This window comes from Cetorhinus maximus, chromosome 3 (assembly GCF_964194155.1).
Source record: "Cetorhinus maximus chromosome 3, sCetMax3.hap1.1, whole genome shotgun sequence".
Taxonomy (NCBI): Eukaryota; Metazoa; Chordata; class Chondrichthyes; order Lamniformes; family Cetorhinidae; genus Cetorhinus; species Cetorhinus maximus.
This window is the reverse complement of record NC_135881.1, coordinates 122,009,216-122,030,789: the sequence shown is the minus strand read 5'-3', so window position 1 is coordinate 122,030,789 and position 21,574 is coordinate 122,009,216. Positions and strand designations below refer to the sequence as shown.

Genomic DNA, 21,574 nt, shown 5'->3' with positions numbered 1-21,574 from the left:
TTTATGCCAGTGACTCCTTCCAGGGCTCCACAGGTGGCCTGTGTGCGCTCAGGTGGCCCTCATAGCCGTACGATTCGTGGAGGATGATGACGAGATGCAATGAGGACAGTCCTAAAATCCTCGCTTTGCATCTGGGTTTCACTCCTGTGCGGCTGATGGCAAGGCACGCACCCTCAGTGCTCAGGCTCCTGTCATGGAGATGCAGCGGAGTCCTAATAGTCATTAGATTCCAGGAGAATGATGACAACATGCAGTGCGGACACTCCATAGATCTTCACATTGCGTCTGTGAATGCCTGACTACTGTCAGGCCGAGGGCAACTCGCTTGTGCTCTGTGATCAGGGTCGTATCATGGAGACCCAGCCGTGAAATTTTAAATGCACTTGATCCTTTGTCAGCCTTCAGCATCTGACCCCTTCAGGAGCACAGTGTCACAGATGCTGAGGAGATGGGGGATCAGCCCCACCTCAAAGGTGCTGAGAGCCACACAGAGAGAATGATGGACTGTGACGCTTGCCCACGACATTCTGGCAGCAATGACAAGCACCATCGAGGTGCAGGCATCAGTAATGTGTACAGGGAGTGTGAATCTGGAACATCACTTCGGTCTGAAAGTTACACATCACACAGGGAAGAGGCCCTGGACTGAGACACCTGCTTTTATCTTGTGCAGGAACCAAGGTTTCACATCTGAGAGACACGAACACAGCTCATCATAACAAGGAGCCATAAGCAAGGAGACGCTCTTGGAGTTTAGGTACTTAATGTTCATTATTGTAAAAGTGAATAACAACTGTGCCCAGGCTGTGTAATTACATCTTCTTAACCTTCCTAACCTGCTGCTACATCTTGGTGCTCCCCCGATATACACAGCGGAGGTGGAGGCAGCTTGCTGACTGCTACGCCCTGTCTGTGATGAACTTGGCGGGCGTTCTTTAGAGGGCCAAAACCTCGAAGGCCCTGGCCTGCTTTTGGTGTCCTGCTGTGCGGCAGTGGCACCCTCCTTGGCCTGTGGAACTGGAGCTGCTGGGTTCACAGGAAGAGGGGATTAGGGTGGGCCAGACACTCCCTGAGTCACCTGGGTGAATGGCCCCGGGGTGTGCACCTGCTGATCCTCCTCCCTATGGGTGTCTGAGGGCCCTTGACCGACTCCTTGAGGAGAAGGAGAAGCTGGAATGAGATTGAGCTGCCCCACACCCCTCTCGTGTTGACACTGTTGGAGGCAAACTATGGCGTCAGCGATGGAGTTCAGCCTGCGCAGCAGTGCAGGACTGATGTTCTGGACCAAGATCTCCGTGGCTGCCACCATCCTACAAATGCTGACCTCAATGTGTTGGCATGCCAGCGCTATCACGTCAGACTGAGGCGGATGGACTCCTCCATCGTGCCTTGTAATCTGAGGAGTGCAGCGGACATCCCTTCCTGATGATCCCGAGCTTGCCTTTGCAACTCCAGCAACTGAAGTATGACTGAGTCCAGAGGCTCGTCTTCTGACACTGAGCAGATTTCTGGTCTCCAGCAGTCCTCCGGGTGTCAGAAACCTGAGACGTCCCTGCCCCCGCCTGCCATGGATCAAACAGTGTGATGTGTTCACCAGATTGTGACCCCAAGGTTACTCTAGAACTAGGTCCCACTGAGGTGTGCATCTCTGTGCTGGTAGAGGGTGTGGATGAGTGCTGTGATGGGTAGTCAATTAGGGTGTCATCTGATTCTTTCCGAGGTGTCTTTGGGGCTTGAGTGGAGGACCTGGGTCATGGACTCCCTCAGCTGCTTCCCAGATGTGCTTGCGAAAACAAGGAGAGATAAATAGTGCACGGCAGGGGACTGTGGAACTAACTCACAGCATGGTTGTCTGATGGATGTTGCACTCTGGATCCTCACTTGGTTGAGCACCACCAACCTCACCATCAGCACAGGAACTGTCCAGGTAGTTTCCAGCCAGCTGGATGACTCTATTGCTAAAGTCTGTGAGGTCCTTGATGTCAGGCACTCCTCCACCAGTCTGCGATCTCTCCCTTTTGTTGTGTGCCAGCTTGTCCTGCATGAATACAGATGGAGAGTGTAACCAGGCCAGATGAGAAGGATGCCTGGCACATGTGGGTGATGAGTGGTGCCATAGATAAGATGAGGACACAATCTGCAGGGCAGATAAAGGTGTGTGTGAGAGAGTGAATGGTGATGTCCCTTGAACTGGCAGTGAGTGAGATCCCTGTGGCTGTGTGATGGGTTTTAGAGTGTGTGAATTAAGAGTGAGGAGAAGAGTGACTTACCCTGGCGGAACAGAGGAGGTCATTCATCCTCTTTTGGCACTGGGTGGCTATCCTCTTTTGCAGGGCATTGGCACTGACCACCGCTGCCACCATCTCTCATGCTGGATTAGTGATCTTGCTTGCTGGTCTTTGCCCAGAGTGGGTGTAGGGGACTTCACAGCAGGCCTCCACAATGTCCAGTAGGTGCCAGAGGGAGGCGTCACTAAACTTGGGGCCACATGTTTCCTCCCTTTGGCAGCCACGACTTTGGAGCAGCTTCTGCTGCCTTAAAGAATGCCACACCTGTGCAGGGGCACCCTTTAAATATGGCCACCAGTGACCTGGTGTGCTTCCCGGGAATGCATAACTAATGAGGTGAGACACACCAGGAATAGGACGATGTGATGAGAAAAGCCGCCATTGCAGCCGGTGGGTAAAACGCCCCTTTTCACAACCGCTACCGCACTTTGTGCAAATCCGGGACAATCCCGCCCAGTGAGACTGCCAGGGAAGGCTGGACATGATGGTCGTGATATTTTCTGGGATCACGTTTCAGACCATTGGGAAGGAATTATGGAGGCTGCAGTTCCATTGTAGGTGCAAACAACAAAACTAGTGCAAAATGATCCCAAAATTGCATCTGTTTTGAGAAGTGTGACTCTTTCCCCTTCCAACCCCCTTCAGTTTCCATTCAAACTCATTTGCATATTGCCAAATGCAAAATATACCACAGACCAACGCAATCGGTCAGCATTTCAAAACCATTATTTGTAAAAAATATTCTTTGATATATTTAACTGTGGTAGCTTGGTGCAGGGCTCATCATAATCTTCCAATCTTCCTTAGATACAGGGGAGGTGCCAGAGTGTTGGTGAGTGGAAATGTGACACCCTATTCAAGAGAGATATTATTCCTAGTGACTACAGACCGGCCAATTTAACTTTGTAGTTTAGGTTTTGTAAACAATAACCAAGGGAAAAAAAAAATCAACAGGCACTTGGAACGGCTTGAGTTTATTAAGGAGAGCCAACAGGGATTTGTGAAAGGCAGATTGTGTTTGACTAATCCAATTGAATTTTCTGACTAAGTAACAGACAAGGTTGCTGAAGGGAATGCAATGGATATTACCTATATAGATTTTAAGAAATTATTTGACAAAGTATTGCATAAAAAGCTGGTTCACAAAATTGAGGCTCATAAATAGGAGCATCAGTTTAAGCTTGGATAAAAAATTGGCTTAAGGATAGAGAACAGGGTGCTATATTAAATAGTTGTTTTTCAGTCTGTTTGAAGGTTGAATGGTATTTCCCAAGATTCACTGCTGGGGCCACTACTTTTTTGATATATGCAAATGACTTGGATAATGGAATACAGAGTAAAATTTCAAAATTTTCCAATGACACCAAACTTGGAGGTTTGGCAGCTAGTGAGGATGACACCAATCGACAGGAACAGGGCAAATGAGTGCAATTAACAGAAGCTCTCAATGGTAATTATTTCACTTTTGGAATATGGCCTGTTTTGTGGGTGGGGCCAACTTCTAGCATAATGCTTTTAAAAGGTCACGGAAATTGAATCGTGCTGAATACAATTTGTGCTTAAAATTTTGAGATCTCTTAATAAATGAGTAGCTTATTTGAGCAAAAGCTACAGGCCCACTCCTTGGCATGTGTGTTTTTTTTTATGTTTAGGGGCCAGCCTGAGTGACAGACTTGGCTGCCTGTCAGACAGGGAACACTCCAGACAAGGCCTCAGCCCAGAAGTTGGTAAGTTTAGCCCATATTGGGATTAGAGATCACAGGGGTTAGGAGAGCGTCGCTGACAGAGTTAGGAAAGACTGGAGCTGAGTCGCATATCCAGGGCAGAGATGGGGTAGAGTTAAGTCAGGAGCAGGTGGAGGGGAGGGGTTGTGTGGTCAGAGCAGGGAGTTGGAGGTCAGATTAGGATAGAGATGGCGGTGGGTGGCAAGGACAGGTTGGAGATGGGGGATCGGGGAGAGATTGCGGGTAGGGGTGAGGGGGGTTTGTGACACAGTGTGTCGGGGGAGATACTGAAGGTGAGATGGGTGCTTACTGGGCAGCTTGTGAGGTCTGGGGGGAAACACTTATACTCTTCCTGGCCCACGAGCATTGCTTAAATTGCTTACTTAATGCATACAGCTCTTCTCAACTACTTTCACCTGTCAGGATTTCTGGGGAAGCCCCGGTGGCTGTAGTTAAAAATAGAAATCCTGTCAAAGTGGAGGTGGGCTCAAAAGGTCTCGATGATTAATCAGTTTCTTGGGAGCATGTTGGTCACCCGCCCCTCACTCGAGCTCTGTGGAAATGTTGGATTTGAGAGGAGTTTTGTTCATGTTTCAGATTTTTAACATTTTAACTTACCAACCATCCCAAAACACACCTATTTGTTGGCCTTTAAACTACCCTCAATGTTTCCAGGTCCTAGCCTTCCCTGCCGTCCTTCCGCTAAACTCCCACTGGATGTACGGCAGGAGTACACTGCAAGAGGGATCTGGCCAGTTCCCCAATATTTTGCACCATTTGCCAATGTACCAAATGTATCTGGGTCATGTTCCCAACAAAAAACTACAAAAACAGAGAAAGTTTTCAAACCAAATTCAAGTAATTAACAGTTTTTTTTATTTCAGAAGTTTATTTTTCCTGCTTTTAAATTCCCTCCTTAATAATTATATCTCCTCATATTAGTTCAAAGAATCATATTATTCTTTATTTTATAAATTGCTCCCAGGTCTTTGTTACGGATGCTTATGGACTGGCCACTAGGAGATGTGTGAATGCTTGATTCAGACTCCAATGCTTCCTCTATGCAGTGAAGTTGCTGGATTCTTTTGGCATGACTGCCAGTGGCACAGCTGAGCTCAGGCACTCCGTGAGGAATTAAATCATGCTGTAATGTGGGACAATCTGTTGTTTTACCACTGCATTACACCTACATGCATTACCTTATTTTTAACATGCATCAAATTAGATATTTTCACAAAAAGAAATGCACGTCTTAATTTCTCAGTTTGGTGCAAAGATTATTACAATCCTACCAAGGAAATTTTTAAAAGTCAAAATATCATGCTTCTACTTCCAACATGACACAAGTTGTGATAGATTTTCTTGAATCACAACTGTGCTGGGACTGCAGCTGACCTACAAGACGACAGAACCAGGCAATTGTATTAAAAATCAATTCTCCAACTGAAACTGACCTAAAAAGTAATCTAAAATTCCAAAAACCATCCTCATTAGGAATGAACATATTAAATTTAGTTTTAAAAATGTCTGCAGTTTCTTTAGAAGGGAAAAGAAAGCTTGCTGTGCTTTTATATGTTTTGTGGAGCATAAATACCTTAAGCTGCTGCCGTGCTCTGTTCAAGAAGAACTTCCAGCAATTTTCCCTGTTATCCATTAACCCTAGGTCTCGGACCTCATTACGAATACCACCGATGATATTGTCAGCTTCTTCGTCGCTGAACAGATCTGGAATTTCACCTGTTTAAAGCAAATCAAGATTTTGATTCTCACAATCTGATCAAAAGGATGGCAACGCAAACAGTAATATTTTTGCTGATTTTTTTGGGGAGATGGAGTGGCAATAGGACCTTTAAAGCAATGATGTAATCCAAATATTTTCAAAACAAAACATTATTACTTTTCTCAAATACTAATTTAAGCACTTTATCACCATTACATTTTCTTTTCTTTTTAAAAAAAAATAATTCCGAAAGAAGACCTTTTTCGTGAAAAGAGTAATCTGCATTTTGTTTAATTCTCAAGTGCTTCCAAAATGACATTTTGAAAATGCCCTCTAGATCTTTTTATTTACAGCCACCCCATCTCATAACACAAGAAGTAGTTTCACTGCATTTTGACTATGTAATGAGGTCAGTCAAAATGACAAAATTCCTGCTTGTTCATGCAAATCCACTTTTGCCTGACTGCGAAAGCCATTTATTTGCACTTCTGCCAACTACAGTATACTTGATACAGCATGATCATAGCAATCATTTGGCACTGATTAGTGATGGCATATGGTATAGCATCATTAAGTATGATCTGTTAATAATTTTGCCAATTCACCTCTCTGATTTGCAACTGGATGCAGACTGTGAGGATGGCAGCACAATGCGGTGCAAAACAAGGGAAGAAACCTGTTTCACTGAATTACACTGCCAAGTCAGAGACTCAGTACAAAATTCCATAATATAAAGTCAGAGTGCATAAAAATGTAGACTAAGGTTTTCTATTTCTTTTCCTATTAGCACATGACTTTTCCACCTATTGACTAAAATGGATAGAAAATTATCACGAGCCTTCAGAAAGCTCAGCAATAAAGTCCATATTTATCTCCCTATAGAGCTGTCTGTTAACCATTAACCAGGCCATTAAACTAAAATTTTTGTTGTTTGTTGTCTCTCTCACCTCAAAGTATGTATAGCATTACAAAACAATTCAGAACCAACAACATACAGGTCATAGAAGGTGATTCACAGAAGTGCAAGGGGGAAAAATCTAAATGATGCCAAAAATTGATCAATTAGAAGTTTTACAGAACTATACCAGAAGTCAAATGACCTGGGCCTCATGAGCTTTTTCCTAACAATTGTGATGTGATGGGGAGGTCATATAGGTAGGCCAGGCACTTTTCAATGGGAGAAAAAGTAAATGATAGGGCAATCAGTGCTTTCGGGTATTTATGTGAAAGGCATATATTTTTGCAAGCTGTTACTATTTAACACTCCAATTTGAGCCAGTTAAAGAAGCCTGGCAGCAAATCTCCTCCAATCCATCCTATTTTTAAAGTGACATAAATAAGAATGTACTTACTAAAAGTCCTTTAGAATTAAAGAAATTTGTTCTGTCACTGGAACCATATTTTCTCATTAGTTATGAAATGTTCTGGTATGTTTTCTACATGAAGAGTGTCATAAAATGTAAATTGTTATATTTCAGAGCATCTTTTCAATATAAAGGTGTAACAGAAAAGAACATTCTTTCCATAGAGAAAAGCCACAGTTCTAATCGGCTGTAACTTCCTCAGAGCTGGGGGTTAATTCTTCGGATCAGCTGCCATTCAGCAGAAACCTTACAGCTTTGTTCACAATGAGAAACCAAGCAGAATGAGAAAGAAGTCTTGCATCTATACAGCGCCCATGCCCTCAGGGTGTCCCAAAGCATTTTGCAGCCAATGAGGTGCAAAAGGTCTCATAGTGCCGTATGACACCTAGGCTATAAAAGTTAAAATGAAGAGGTCATTAGGAATTAGTGATTAGGAGGTGACAAATTTGCAGTTTAAAAAGTCTGAAGGTTGTAGAAGAACGAAAAGGCTGGCAGAAGTAAACAAGTCTACATTTTTGAGCTCCAGTAAAAGGATGGATTAGTGTAGAAGAATGTGTGATGATAGTCGTTTAGTGGTACAGAACTTCAGTATTGCTGAAAAAGAGAGACATGCTATCTAAACTTTCCATCTTGCGCTCATTAGGATAGCTCATAAGAAATGACCAAACTTTAATGGGGGAACACAATTTATACTGCATGAGAAGAGTGTGCTGATTGGTTGGCAAGTCGACTCTGACTGGTGGAGGCGTTGCCATGAAGAATGCAGCATGGGGCAGTTTGCTGCACAGCTTTGTTCAAATTCAAACCAGGCAGGTCGACTCTAATTGATCAAGGCATTGCCCTGAAGAATGAACCAGGGAATGACTGTTCCCTAAGCTTTTATTTGGATGAAAAAGGTACAAAGTGTGGACATGTCCTTTCTGACTGCAAAGCACAGGGCCCTGTGTATGAATGTATGTGGCATCTAGCATTTGTAAGTGAGCCATACTGCGAGCTTGACTGCCAATCTTAAATTGGTTTTCAGTGCAGTCCTTAGCACAATCAAGATTGTTTGGTGTTGCCCAATCTAATCACATCTAATGTTGGACACTATGGGCAGAAAATTACGCTCAGTGGGCATGCGCGTGCATGACCCGGCCGATCGTAAAATGATGCGTGATGACGTTGGGTGAGCATCCCGATGTCATCGCCCAGTCCCGCAATATTTCGTTCAGCAGGCGCATGCCATAGTTAGCTGTGCGCCTGCTGACAATTAAGAGGCCTATTAAGGCCATTAAAAAGTTAATTAAATTCAAATTTATGCTGCCCTAACAGTTGGAGGGCAGGCAAAAATGCCAAGCAGCCTTTATTTTTTTAGGAAACCTCATCCACGGGCGGGATGAGATTTCCTAAAGCAAAAAAAAATCACAAAAATTTTACACTTGAATTAAAAACATGTCCCCGCTCATGTGACACATGAGGGGACATGTTTCATAGTATTTATAAGGTCTTTAATTTTTTAATCCTAAATTGGTTCATCTCCCTGAGGCAGCTCTCTGCCTCAGGGAGATTATGTAGCGTGCACTCGTGCGCATGCGCGAGAGTCATGTTCGTCCCACTCTTCCCCCAGCTCGCACAGGCAGCGCTCAGCGCTGCCGCTCGCATTTCACACTGGGTGGGCCTTAATTGGCCCACCAGCGTGAAATTGCCTTCCGGGCCCGATTGCGGGCAGCAGTCAGCTTTCCGACCGCCATCGCCTGCCAAACCCACATGCCAAGGGCAAAATTCTGCCCCATGTTTAGAGTTTTGCAAGCATAGGCTGGTTGTGTACGGTCTGTACTTTGCTTTTTGCAAACAGCTGAAAGGACGTGATACGGTCGTTGGGATGTACGGCCTATACACCTGGCATCACACCGGCACTGAAATTATCTACCACATGCGGTATAAATTATTGTTTCCCCCCTTACTGTTTAGTAATTTGTTGCAAGCTATCCTGATGAGTGCAAGATGAAAAATTTAGATAGCAAGTGTTTTCAGCAGTGTGTGGTGAGCTTTAATTTCAATTCAATGACGATATAGGGAGGACAAAGTGTGTTTCATTTCCTAACTATCAGTCATTCACCCTTCGCTGGTACTTTCACAAAGTCATTTATTTAGCAGTTTGAAATTGACACAATTCCCCACATTGTAGACTGACAATCTTGGCTGGCTTTTCAGAGGGAGATCCTGAGTGAAGGTGTAGCTGTCGCAAAACTCCCAAAGCACCGTCAGAGGCCTGACACCACTTCGCAAAGCCTGACTGTATTCTGAAATGAAACCTGTGCCACAATATTAGTTTCTTTACCTGATGCCAGCAAATCGTTGATCAGGACCAGAAAACGTTCATCTGGAACATGAGCATCTGTCAGAAGAAAGACTGTTGGCAGGTTTTTGGCTCCAGTCTTGATGTACAAATTAGCAAGATCAACCTAAATGGAGCAGAAGGTGAAATGTTACAATGTTTCTAAAAAAAGGAGTGACCCAATGCCACAATCCATAAGAGAGCAGCACAGCAGACTGCGATATTGAGAATTGAAAGTCAGCAAGTTGTGAAACACAGCTTCATGTCTAACCAATAGGGAGAATGATAACTGTGCGAGGGATGCACATTAGGTTGACCTTCATTGCCCTCACCAGCTGGTCACAGAAGTGCTCTGGCAGAGACCTGTGGCCACCTGCCTCTTCTCTCTGCTGCAGTCCAGTGTGTGAAAAACAGATAAAACACCTAAAAATAAATTGGTAAATGCCATAACTACCCTCTCATCATATACTTAAATAAGTTATATTTCTATGCACAGGTACACGCAAACCCCGGATATCCGTAGATTCAACTGAACAGAAAATCAAACTTAAGTTGCCTGTCATATACAACAGATGGCATGCATACAGACTCCTGGGAGTCATCACTTCCACCAGGAATAGCAAATGGTGTGCTTGTGCGCTTGTGGGGCAGGGGGAACAATGGGCAATAAGGAGACGACGCAATAAAAGAGAGAATGAAAGCTGTGTATTTTATCCTAACATTAGGAGCATATGAAAGGAGGTTGCAGAATGGAAATGTGTGTTAAAGGAATCTGCGATGTACCTGAATAGTTGAGGCATTTCCTCTAAGGTAAAATAGAAGGGTATAAGAGCCTAAGGAAAGGAAATAGGCACAACAAAATAATAATATGAGTTTCAGAAGACATTACATTGACAGAAAGAAATTATTTAACTGCCCCGGCTGATGATGTTGGGGCATTTGGACTAGAGAGCTTAACACCACTTAGAGCAAAAGACCTCAAAATAATCTTCAGAAACCTACTGTTAACACTTGCAAAAACGTAACTTTTGGTATATCAGATTTAGGAAGTGAAGATCTAGCTGAACTAACCTACTGGATATTTTTGAAGACATTAATGACATGCTGGTTGGTGGTGGTGGGCAGAACCATTGTTGCCACTATACACTTACATTTTCAGAAAGCTTTTGACAAGGTTCCACATTAGAAATTAATGGTGATTAATGGCTATTGTAAGAAGTCAAGAAATAGATAAAATATACTTTCAATAGAATATTGGTTTTAAAAATAGTGAAGTGTGTTACTATAACTGAGGATTTTTCCGGCTGGAAGGAGGTTATGAATGTGGTAAGCAGCGTCAGCCTTGAGACCTATATAATTCTATGGGCAGGTTTTTCCGGTCGGCGAGTGGGGACGGGGTGGGGCCTGCTCGCTGACATGTCAAATAACGCGGGGGATACGTCAGGATTGCGCCCCGATTTGGCTGCACGCCCACCGAACTGTCAACGGCCTATTGAGGCCATTAAAAAACTAATTAACTTGATTGACGGACCTACCCATCCAACCTTAAGGTAGGCGGGCAGGCCGGGAGCCCAGGCGCGCCTCGGAAAAAGCATGAAACCTCATCCACGGGCGGGATGAGGTTTCATGAGGGCTTTTAAATGTTTATCAAATGTTTAAATAAAAGTTAAGGACATGTACCACATCATGTGACAGTGTGACATGAGGAGACATGTCAGGGAAATCTTTTTATTACCTTTTTGTCAACCTTTGAATTGAAGCCAATCTCCCTGAGGCAGCACTTTGCCTCAGGGAGATCTGTGCGCTCTTTCACGTGCATGCGCGAAAGAGCGCACTCCCAGTTGAGGGAATCCCCCCCGCCCGCACAGGGAGAGCATAGCTCACATAAAATGGGAGCCCCCCCCCCCCCCACCCCCCGACCAGGGGCGCCGATCGGAAGGCCAGCCAGCAGCGCCTGCTTCCGCACTTCCCCCCCCCCAAGTGGGGGGGAAATCTTCCCCTATATATCTGTTGACTTGAATGAGGAACAAAAAGAACTCAGAGTTTGAAAATGGCATTAAAATAGATGGCAGGGAATATAACAAGGAACAGTACAGAGTCAGAAGCATTTCGATTTTATTACAAGTAAATAGGCCAATGGGTAGCAGATAAAATTTAACATTTTATTTTATTTTATATTTTACATTTAATGAATGTAAAATAGTAGCATGGGAGCAAGGAATGAGAAAGGGCTCTTTATATCTAAAGGAACCATGGATCAGCACGCTAATTACAAAAGAGATTTTGGTGTTATAGTGGAGGGATCTCCAAAACCATCAGCACAGTGCTTAGCTTCAGTACAAAAGGCATAGTCAATAGATTGTATGAGCAAAGGGACAGATTACAAATCTAAAAAATATGAGGCTGTGTTGTTCTGTGTTGGTCAACCCCATCTGGAGCAACATATGCTATTGTCTTCCATAATCAGGGGAAAAATGTCACTATTGCTCAGAGAGTAGAAAGGCAAGGACACAGTTATCAACAATTTCCGTGATGAGGAAGCCTTAAGGAGCTGGGCTTGATTTCTTTGGAGAAGAACTTCCAAGGATATCAGTGAAGTTTTCAACTTCATGAAGGAAGGTGACAAAAATGATTCATGCAAATTACTCTTTATAGAGAAGATTTCAAATAACAAGTTCAATAATTAGCGAGTTTTACAGAATCTATTGAAAAAGGATGGCTTTAATTGGTCCAATAGTCTTTTCCTGTTCTAAAAAGTTTCATGTTCTTAATTCACTGTAATTTAGCATGGCTGTGCTAACACTATACTGGTGAGTCTGTCCATACAACACTATAACTGCAAGTGAGTTCTCTGAAGCATGACATACATGTTTAGGAACAGAACTGAAAACAGTCACCTGTGGAGGTAAATTTTCCAAGACCCCTTCCCACCGATAACCCTCACACACAGCAGGTAGCTTATTTTATGATGCCCACAATGTTCTAATAAGTCACCTGGTGTATGAGAGTATCCGTCTGTGGTGTGGGGTGAGAAAGTTTGTCCTGTGATAACCAAACATTTCAGACACTAGTTTTGGAAGTACAACATAATGTGGCCTGGGATGTGTTTGGGAGACTGGCGAATAAGTTGGGAATAAAGATGTGGAAGAGATCTGGTAAAGATGGAAAATTGGAAGGGGGCCAGAAAAGTTGGGTATTTCATCCCAATGAAGCACTGAGATGAATTCCTGATGGGGCTTGGGGTGGGTGGACATTGAACTGGTGACATAGCTTCATCTCCGGATTTCTGGGTTTTCCTGCCTCCTGAACATTCAAGTGATCTGGGTGTTGGAAAATTTTTAGTGTACAGGTCTATGGAGGAGCATTAACTAGGCAAAAAAGAGTACTCAGGCACCTAGAAGACTACCAACAGTATCAGGCAAGTTAGAGGATGACATCAAGTTTAAAGGCTTTTAGATAGTGATGCTCTTTTGCCCCAAGTGACTTGCGAACGCCCAATTATTTCCTCTTCCAATCGACCCACCCCTATATTCCTCCTCCCTACCCATAATGAATCAGCCAAGTTGTGCCCACCGGCCATGTCCATATTGGCTGACTTCACACTGATCCCATAAGCTCAGGAAGAGTTATGAGCGAAAGTCGTTGACATCCTTATATCCCTACACTGATTCACAAAATCACAGAATCACACAGTGCAGAAGAGGCCCTTCGGCCCATCGAGTCTGCACCGACACGTGAAAAACACCTGACCTACCTACCTAATCCCATTTACCAGCACTTGGCCCATAGCCTTGAATGTTATGATGTGCCAAGTGCTCATCTGGGTACTTTTTAAAGGATGTGAGGCAACCCGCCTCCACCACCCTCCTAGGCAGTGCATTCCAGACCGTCACCACCCTCTGGGTAAAAAAGCTTTTCCTCACATCCCCCCTAAACCTCCTGACCCTCACCTTGAACTTATCCCCCTCGTGACTGACCCTTCAACTAAGGAGAACAGCTGCTCCCTATCCATGTCCCTCATAATCTTGTACACCTCAATCAGGTTGCCCCTCAGTCTTCTCTGCTCCAACGAAAACAACCCAAGTTTATCCGACCTCTCTTCATAACTTAAATGTTTCATCCCAGGCAACATCCTGGTGAATCTCCTCTGCACCCCCTCCAGTGCAATCACATCCTTCCTATAATGTGGCGACCAGAACTGCACACAGTACTCCAGCTGTGGCCTCAACAAGGTTCTATACAACTCCAACATGACCTCCCTACTTTTGTAATCTATGCCTCGATTGATAAAGGCAAGTGTCCCATATGCCTTTTTCACCACCCCACTAGCATGCCCCTTCGCCTTCAGAGATCTATGGACACACACGCCAAGGTTCCTTTGTTACTCAGAACTTCCTAGTGCCATGCCGTTCATTGAATACTTCCTTGTCAAATTACTCCTTCCAAAGTGTATCACCTCACACTTTTCAGGGTTAAATTCTTTCTGCCACTTATCTGCCCATATGACTATCCCGTCTATATCTTCCTGTAGCCCAAGACACTCAACCTCACTGTTAACCGGCCAATCTTTGTGTCATCCGCAAACTTACTAATCCTACCTCCCACATAGTCATCAATGTCGTTTATATAAATGACAAATAATAGGGGACCGAGCACAGATCCCTGTGGTACGCCACTGGACACTGGCTTCCAGACACTAAAGCATCCTTCTGTCATCACCCTCTGTCTCCTACAACTAAACCAATTTTGAATCCGCCTTATCAAATTACCCTGTATCCCATGTGCATTTGCCTTCTTTATAAGTCTCCCATGTGGGACCTTGTCAAAGGCTTTGCTGAAATCCATATAAACTACATCAACTGCACTACCCTCATCTATACACCTGGTCACCTCCTCAAAAAATTCAATCAAATTTGTTAGGCATGACCTCCCTCTGACAAAGCCAAAGCTGATTATCCCTGATCAAACCTTGCCTTTCCAAGTGGAGATAGATTCTCTCCTTCAGAATTTTCTCCAATAGTAGGACTCACTGGTCTGTAGTTCCCTGGCTTATCTCTACAACCCTTCTTAAATAGCAGAACCACATTAGCTGTTCTCCAGTCCTCTGGCACCTCCCCCATGGCCAGAGAGGAATTAAAAATTTGGGTCAGAGCCCCTGCGATCTCCTCCCTTGCCTCCCTCAGCAGTCTGGGACACAAATCATCCGGACCTGGAGATTTGTCCACTTTTAAGCCTGCCAACACCTCCAATACCTTGTCACTCCCTATATCAAGTTGCTTAAGAACCTCTCAGTCTTTCTCCCAGAGTTCGATACCTTCATCCTCATTCTCTTGGGTGAAGACGGATGTGAAGTATTCATTCAACACTCTAGCGATGTCATCTGGCTACACCTATAGATTGCCCCCTTGGTCCCTTATGGGCCCTACTCTTTCCCTAGTTATCCTCTTCCCATTGATATACTTACAGAATATCTTGGGATTTTCCCTACTTTTACCAGCCAGAGCTTTCTCATATCCCCTCTTTACGTTAACTGAGTTTGAATTTGTTCCTTCCTAAATGTTTCAGGCAAATATTTGCACTATATCTGACACAGCATACTTAAGGGTGGAAATCTGCTGCAGATTTCAAATGCAGATGCAAACAACAGCCTGAATTACCAAATGAAGCAGTTCAAACACATTGGACTTGGTATTAACAACCCTGAGGACATGTGTGAGAAAGTTGGGAAAGGAGAAAACATGAGAAAACACAAATCATGTACATACTCTCTGCCATTTTTGTGCCAACAGGTAGTGAGGTGTGTAACTGTCCCATCCTGGAGAATTGATACACTTCCTCAACATTTTTAAGTCACATGCTACAGTGCAATTGGGAGCCTGATTTAAATTTAATGGAGGTCAGGTGGGGTACCCTGAGGTCAGGAATCCCAGCATTGAAATTGAGGCAGCAGTTGCAGATCCCAGAAGATAAATGTCTTTCATAGCACTCCTTGTGGCTGGGAGAAGCAGGAGTGCTCCCCTAAGCCCCTAAAAGAAACCTTCAGCCTGCTGCCTGCTCTGGCTTCTCCTTAGCCCTGCTGCAATTGGTGACCTCCCTCCACCCTAATTGCCAGAGACCATCCTCAAGGGACCCAGTCGTAGTCTCCTGCCACTGGTATGCATGCCTGGCAATCAGTCAGTCATTTGGCCAGCAGCAAGTGGAAAACAATGAATACGAGGTCCTGCTGTTACATTCAGCAGGACCTGGGTTCTCAGCCTTGCTGGTTTCTTTGTTTGCTTTCTGCCTCCCCTTAAATAAAGGGGCCACTACTTCCCAGCTCTGTGAAGCAGATCCTTAAATCAGAACTGAAAGTACACTCTCATGAATTACTTAGCTGTTGTTTGAGGGGGAGTGAGTAAAACCCAGAGCAACTTAATGTTACATCCTTTGTTGGTCCAAAGTAAAAGCTTTAAAATCAAACTGCCAATCACATAGCCATTGGTTAAAATTAAATTACCTGCGATTTAAAAGCAAAAGGATAAATGCAAAATACTGCAGATGCTGGAAATCTGAAACTAAAACGGAAAATTCTGGAAAAACACAGCAGGTCAGGCAGCGTCTGTGGAGAGAGAAACAGAGTTAATGTTGCGAGTCTATTTGACTCTTCTTCAGAGCTAAAGAGCAATAGAAATGTCATGCATTTTATACTGTTAAGAGAGGTTGGAGCAGGTGAAGCAAAATAGAAGTTCACGGATAGGGCAATAGTGGGAGCTCAGGAGAGATTGACAAAGCTCTAATGGGCACAAGACAAAGGGAGTGTTAATGGTAGCGTTAAAGATTAAAGAAGGTGCAAATAGTGGCATAAAGGTAAGATAACAGAATGTTTTAATAGCAGAACAAGGTCAGCGTTGTGTGAAAGCACAACATAGAAACAAGTGACAGATGATCCTGTGGGGGGCTGGGGAAAAAGGATAACTTTTTAAACATTTAAAAATGAATTAATAAATAAAAATGAATAAATAATAAATAAATATAAATTTAAAAATTGATTAAAAAGGGGTAAAGATGGAGGAGTAAGTTCATGGTCTGAATTTATTGAACTCAATGGTAAATCTAGAAGGCTGTAAAGTGCCTAATCGGAAGATGAGGTGCTGTTCCTCCAGTTTGCATTGGGCTTCACTGGAACATTGCAGCAGGCCAAGGACAGACATGTGGACATGAGAACAAGGTGGTGTATTGAAATGGCAAGCGACAGGAAGGTCTGGGTCCTGCTTGCAGACTGAGCGAAGGTGTCCCTCAAACCGGTCACCCAATCTGAGTTTAGTCTCCCCAATGTAGAGGAGACCGCATTGGGAGCAGAGAATACAGCAGACCAAATTTAAGGAGGTCCAACTGAAGCATTGCTTCACCTGAAAGGAGTGTTTGGGGCCTTGGGCGGTAAGCAGGGAGGAGGTGAAGGGGCAAGTGTTGCACCTTCTGTGATTGCATGGGAAGGTGCCATGGTAAGGGGATGAGGAGTTGGAGGGGATGGGGGAGTGGGCCAGGGTGTCACGGAGCGAACGGTCCCTATGGGATGCTGATGGGAGGGAAGGGAGTGTGAGGGGAAGATGTGCTTGGTGGTGGCATCATGCTGGCATGCTGGAGTTGGCAGAAATGGTGGAGGATGATCCTTTGAATGCAGAGGCTGGTAGGATGAAAAGTGAGGACAAGGGGGACCCTATCATTGTTCCTGGAGAGAGGAGAAGGTGTGAGGGCAAAGGTGCGGGAGATGGGTCAGACATGGTTGAGGGCCCCGTCAACCACAGTGGGGGGAACCCTTGGTTAAGGAAAGAGGAAGACATGTCAGAAGCACCGTTTTGGAAGGTAGCATCATCAGAACAGATGCAACGGAGGCGGAGGAATTGGGAGAATGGGATGGAGTCCTTACAGGAAGCAGGGTGTGAGGATCTGTAGACAAGGTGGCTGTGGGAGTCGGTGGGTTTGTGATGAAATTTTGCTCCACCTGCTCCACCCCCTCTTAAACAGTATAAAATCCATCACATTTGTACGACTCTTTAGCTCTGAAGAACAGTCATACAGACTCAAAACGTTAACTCTGTTTCTCTTTCCACAGACCTGCTGAGTTTTTCCAGCATTTTCTGTTTTTATTACATGCAATTTACCTTGTTCAGGATCCAACAACGGTTACTGAGCAGATGAAACAGAACACAGGAACCTAGATACAGGAGTAGGCCAAGTAGCACCTCTAGCCTGTTCCAACATTCAATGAGATAATGGCTGATCTGTGACCTATATCCATACATCTGTCTTCTGCCCCATATCCCTGAACACCTTTAAATAACAAAAGCTATCAATCTCAGGTTGAAAACTTATAATTATCTGGCATCGATTATTGTCATTGCAGAAGAGAGTTCCAAATTTTTAACACCCTTGGCACGTGGAAGTGTTTCCTAATTCCATACTTGAAAAGTCTGTCTCTAATTTTTAGACTATATCTTCTAAATTCAGGGAATACAACCCTTGTTTCCACTCTTTCCTGCCATTATTTTCTTCATTACTTTTATTTTGTTATTTTGGTCATGCTAATTTTGGTAAATCCCTGTCCCTTTGGATTATCAACATGCCAACCTCTTTCTTTGCTGTAAATACTAATGCAAAGGGCCTGATTTTAACTCTGTGTAAGTGAATGGGCTTTGAGCAAGTTAAAATCTCACCCAAAGTAACTATTCAACATAGTTTTCCCTATTTTCATTGACAATGCCACCATTACCAGGTTGCTCCTCATCACCCTGTTTCCGAATAAGAATTGTAAAATTGTTTTGCATTGGTTCTAATACCCCTCGCAAGGTTCTTTGCCTACTCCTTATCATAGCTCTTGCTATAGTTTGTCACTCTTTGCTGTTTTTTGTATCTTTTCCATTTGCCTTTGCCAGTTTTTGCATTCAGAAAAGCTATTCAGCTACATTGGAAGAGCAATTGGAAGGACATCAATCAGAGCGTCAGCACACAGCAAGTAGCGATTACCACTTTGATAATGCAGGATTGTAAATAAAAAATATTAACCTTCAAGTCTGAGATCCCATAGCCTTTCTTCAGTGTGATTTGGAATATTTCTTGAGAACTAATGTAAGCAGCTAATCGGGATAAACTCTGCTTTCCACTGCCACCAACCCCTACCAGTAGAGCATATCCTCGGCTGCTCTCCAATATTCGATTTATCCGACACCTGTGAGAAAGAAACAGGACCTTTAAAACTCTGTGTGATACGTATCTTCTAATACTATCAAGTAAAATTGTACAAGACCTACTCTAACTGATGACAGAACTAAGCTGGCATTCTGAGGATAATATTCTTCTCCACTCCTGTCCAGGAGTAATTAGTTTGGAATGTACCAGAACTGAGCTCTGTCTTGATCCAGATTTCTGGGCCCAAACTTTCTCTATACCTAACAAGAATGAAGGCTGTGGAACACAGATGCAAGTGGGCCCGCTAATGGCTGCAGCCATAAAGAGAAGGGGACATCCTAGTACACCCCAAGCCTGGAAGGCAGCCTTAAAAGAGGTAGCTGCAGAGATGGTGGATGCACTGCTTATAATTTTCCAAAGTACTCTAGATTCTAAAACAGTCCCAGCAGATTGGAAGTTAGCGAATGTAACACCATTATTCAAGGAAGGAGAGAAAGAGAAAATAGGGAACTACACACCAGTTATATCTGACATTAATCATCAGGAAATGCTGGTACCTATGATTAAGAAAGTCTTTACAATGCACTTGGAAAATCATAGTACGATCAGACATGGTTTTATGAAAGGGAAATCATACGTGACAAATTTATTTGAGTATTTTTGAGGATGTAAATAATAAGGTAGGATAAAGGGGAACCAGTAGATGTAATATTCCTGGATTTCCAAAAGGCATTCAATAAAATGCCACAGAAAACATAAATACAAAAGACAAGGGCTCATGGAGTTGAGGCTAATATATATATTAGCATGGATAAAGGATTGGTTAATGGACAGGAAGCAAAGAGTAGAGATAAGTGGGCCACTTTCAAGTTGACAGGCAGCAGCTAGTGGAGTGCCACAAGGATCAGTGCTGGGGCATCGGCTATTTACAGCTTATATTAATGAATTAGATAAAGAAGCCAAGAGTAATGTATCTAAGTTTGCTGCTGATATAAAGCCAGGTGGGAATGTAAGCTGTGAAGAGGACAGAAAGAGGATGCAAAGAGTTATAAACAGGTTAACAACTGTATAGACAGTGGACAACAAGGTGGCAGATGGAGTGTACTGTGGGGAAGTATGAGGATATTCACTTTGTAGTAAGAATAGAAAAGAGTATTTTTTAAAAGACGTGAAACTTGTAAATGCTAATGTTCAGAGGGAATTGGTGTACTCATACAAGGAACATAGAACGTTAGCATGCAGGTAAAGCAAGCAGTTAGGAAGGTAGTCCCATAAAATAAAGTATAAAAATTTCCAGGACTTCACGATATATGGAATATCAAATATCACAGCTGCAGAAGAGCATTAGTGAGTGCTAAAATCGATTATAACCAAGGCCTGAATTTTCACAAGGACAGAAAGGTTTTACAGCTTAGTCAAATTAGTGCCGGAGCCCTGGTTCCGGAAGCTCCACCCCTGAACCAGGCATCCACCATTTTCACCAGCGGGTGAATGGGGAAGTTTGAAGTTCGCACATCCATGGATCATAGAAGCAGCTACACATGTAAAAGTGTAGCTGCCTTAAAACAGATCCAATTTTTGTTAGTGTGATGTCCAAAACACGACACATGGGTTTTATACTTTTCAGAGGAAGGTCTAAACTTACCAGAGTTTTGGAAAGGTAGGGTACCCTTTTGGAGAAGTAAGGGACTCTTTTGGATAGGTCTAGGTTTCCCTTTGGGAAGGGTAAGATGTCATTTGGGAGAGGTAAGGTGCCCTTTGGGAGAGATCAGGTACACTTTTGAAGAGATTATGTACACTTTGCAAGAGGTCAAATGCCCTTTGGGATTGTTAAATGTAGACATGAATGTGTGTAACGAGTGGGCAAACTGATTGAAACTGTCAAGCTGTCAAGGCATTTAAATCTTCTGCCCTTTAAATTTAAAAAGGTCTGCAGTTTAAAAAGAACAGTTCTTGCTATTTCACTGTGTCTGTAAACATAAGCCTGAGGGCTATCATTATAGGACTTTGCTGCATGACTGATTCATAACCTATTACTATCACAATGGGATGCCTGTCAATTCAGTTTGACTGACATTTGGACTAGGAATATAAATGCTTGTTTTATAAGGGATTAAGTAATTGAAGGGATTTAAATGCAGTAAATGGGTTTTTATCAATGAGAGTTTTTTTAAAATAGTGATGTCATGGATAGACTTTGGAGCATCATTTTATTTCATTTCAGCACGGGTGCTGATGTCTGCCCATGGTAGATACTGGGTGAGTTGGCACAGAGAGTGTAAGAGCAAAGGGTGGTGGGTGGGGGGCATAGGTTGGCATGAGTTGGCACTGCTGACATAGGGGCCATGGGGGGGGATTCAGCATGCGTGCTGATGTCTGCCAACGGTAGGTACTGGGTGAGTTGGCAAGGAGAGTGTAAGGGCAAAGGGTGGTGGGTGGGGGGGTATAGGTTGGCATGAGTTGGAACTGCTGACATAGGGGTCATTGGGGGGAATTGAGGGACATGGCTTGGCATGGACGGTAGGAGCAATGGGGGGTAGGTAAAGGGGCATAGGCTGACATGGAGGGTATGAGAGGTCATGGGAGATGGGTGCGGGGCCTGAAGTAGCATAAGCTGGCATGGATGGGACATGGGAGCGTGTGTGGGGTGGTTTGAGGGGTGAGGGCTAGAAGGCTTTATTTCATTTTATTCTTCCTCTTACAAGTCCCAGATCACCAAGGCCAGCCTGTTACACAGCACCTGGCAGCCCCTATGGCTGCCTCTGCACTGTTTCCTGGGATGGCAGGCCCAACTCGCTTTAACACCTGTGCCCACCCCCTCCACCACCCCCGAGAAAGAAAATTAGAATATCCAGCACACTTTCACCCAAGTCAAATTTGCGGTGCTCCCAACTCAGCAGCAAAAATCCGGGCCCAAGAAAAGCTTTTTTTTGTGCTTTTCTCCTTCAGTGAAGAGGTTAACCTGTTGTAAACAGTTTCAAGTTGTTCAGCAA

The 21,574-nt window shown here is 43.8% G+C and overlaps 1 protein-coding gene across 1 annotated transcript in view; it reads right to left on the bottom strand.

The window, feature by feature from the left end:
* The window catches only part of LOC144678871 (dynein axonemal heavy chain 11-like), a 552,140-nt gene that overhangs the window by 196,062 nt on the left and 334,504 nt on the right, over positions 1 to 21,574 (bottom strand). The window contains exons 52-54 of the mRNA XM_078538870.1: positions 18,459 to 18,621; positions 9,420 to 9,543; positions 5,607 to 5,749 (exon numbers count right to left, since the gene is read on the bottom strand). Of these exons, the coding sequence (XP_078394996.1) occupies positions 5,607 to 5,749; positions 9,420 to 9,543; positions 18,459 to 18,621 (430 nt within the window). The remainder of the gene's footprint in view (positions 1 to 5,606; positions 5,750 to 9,419; positions 9,544 to 18,458; positions 18,622 to 21,574) is intronic.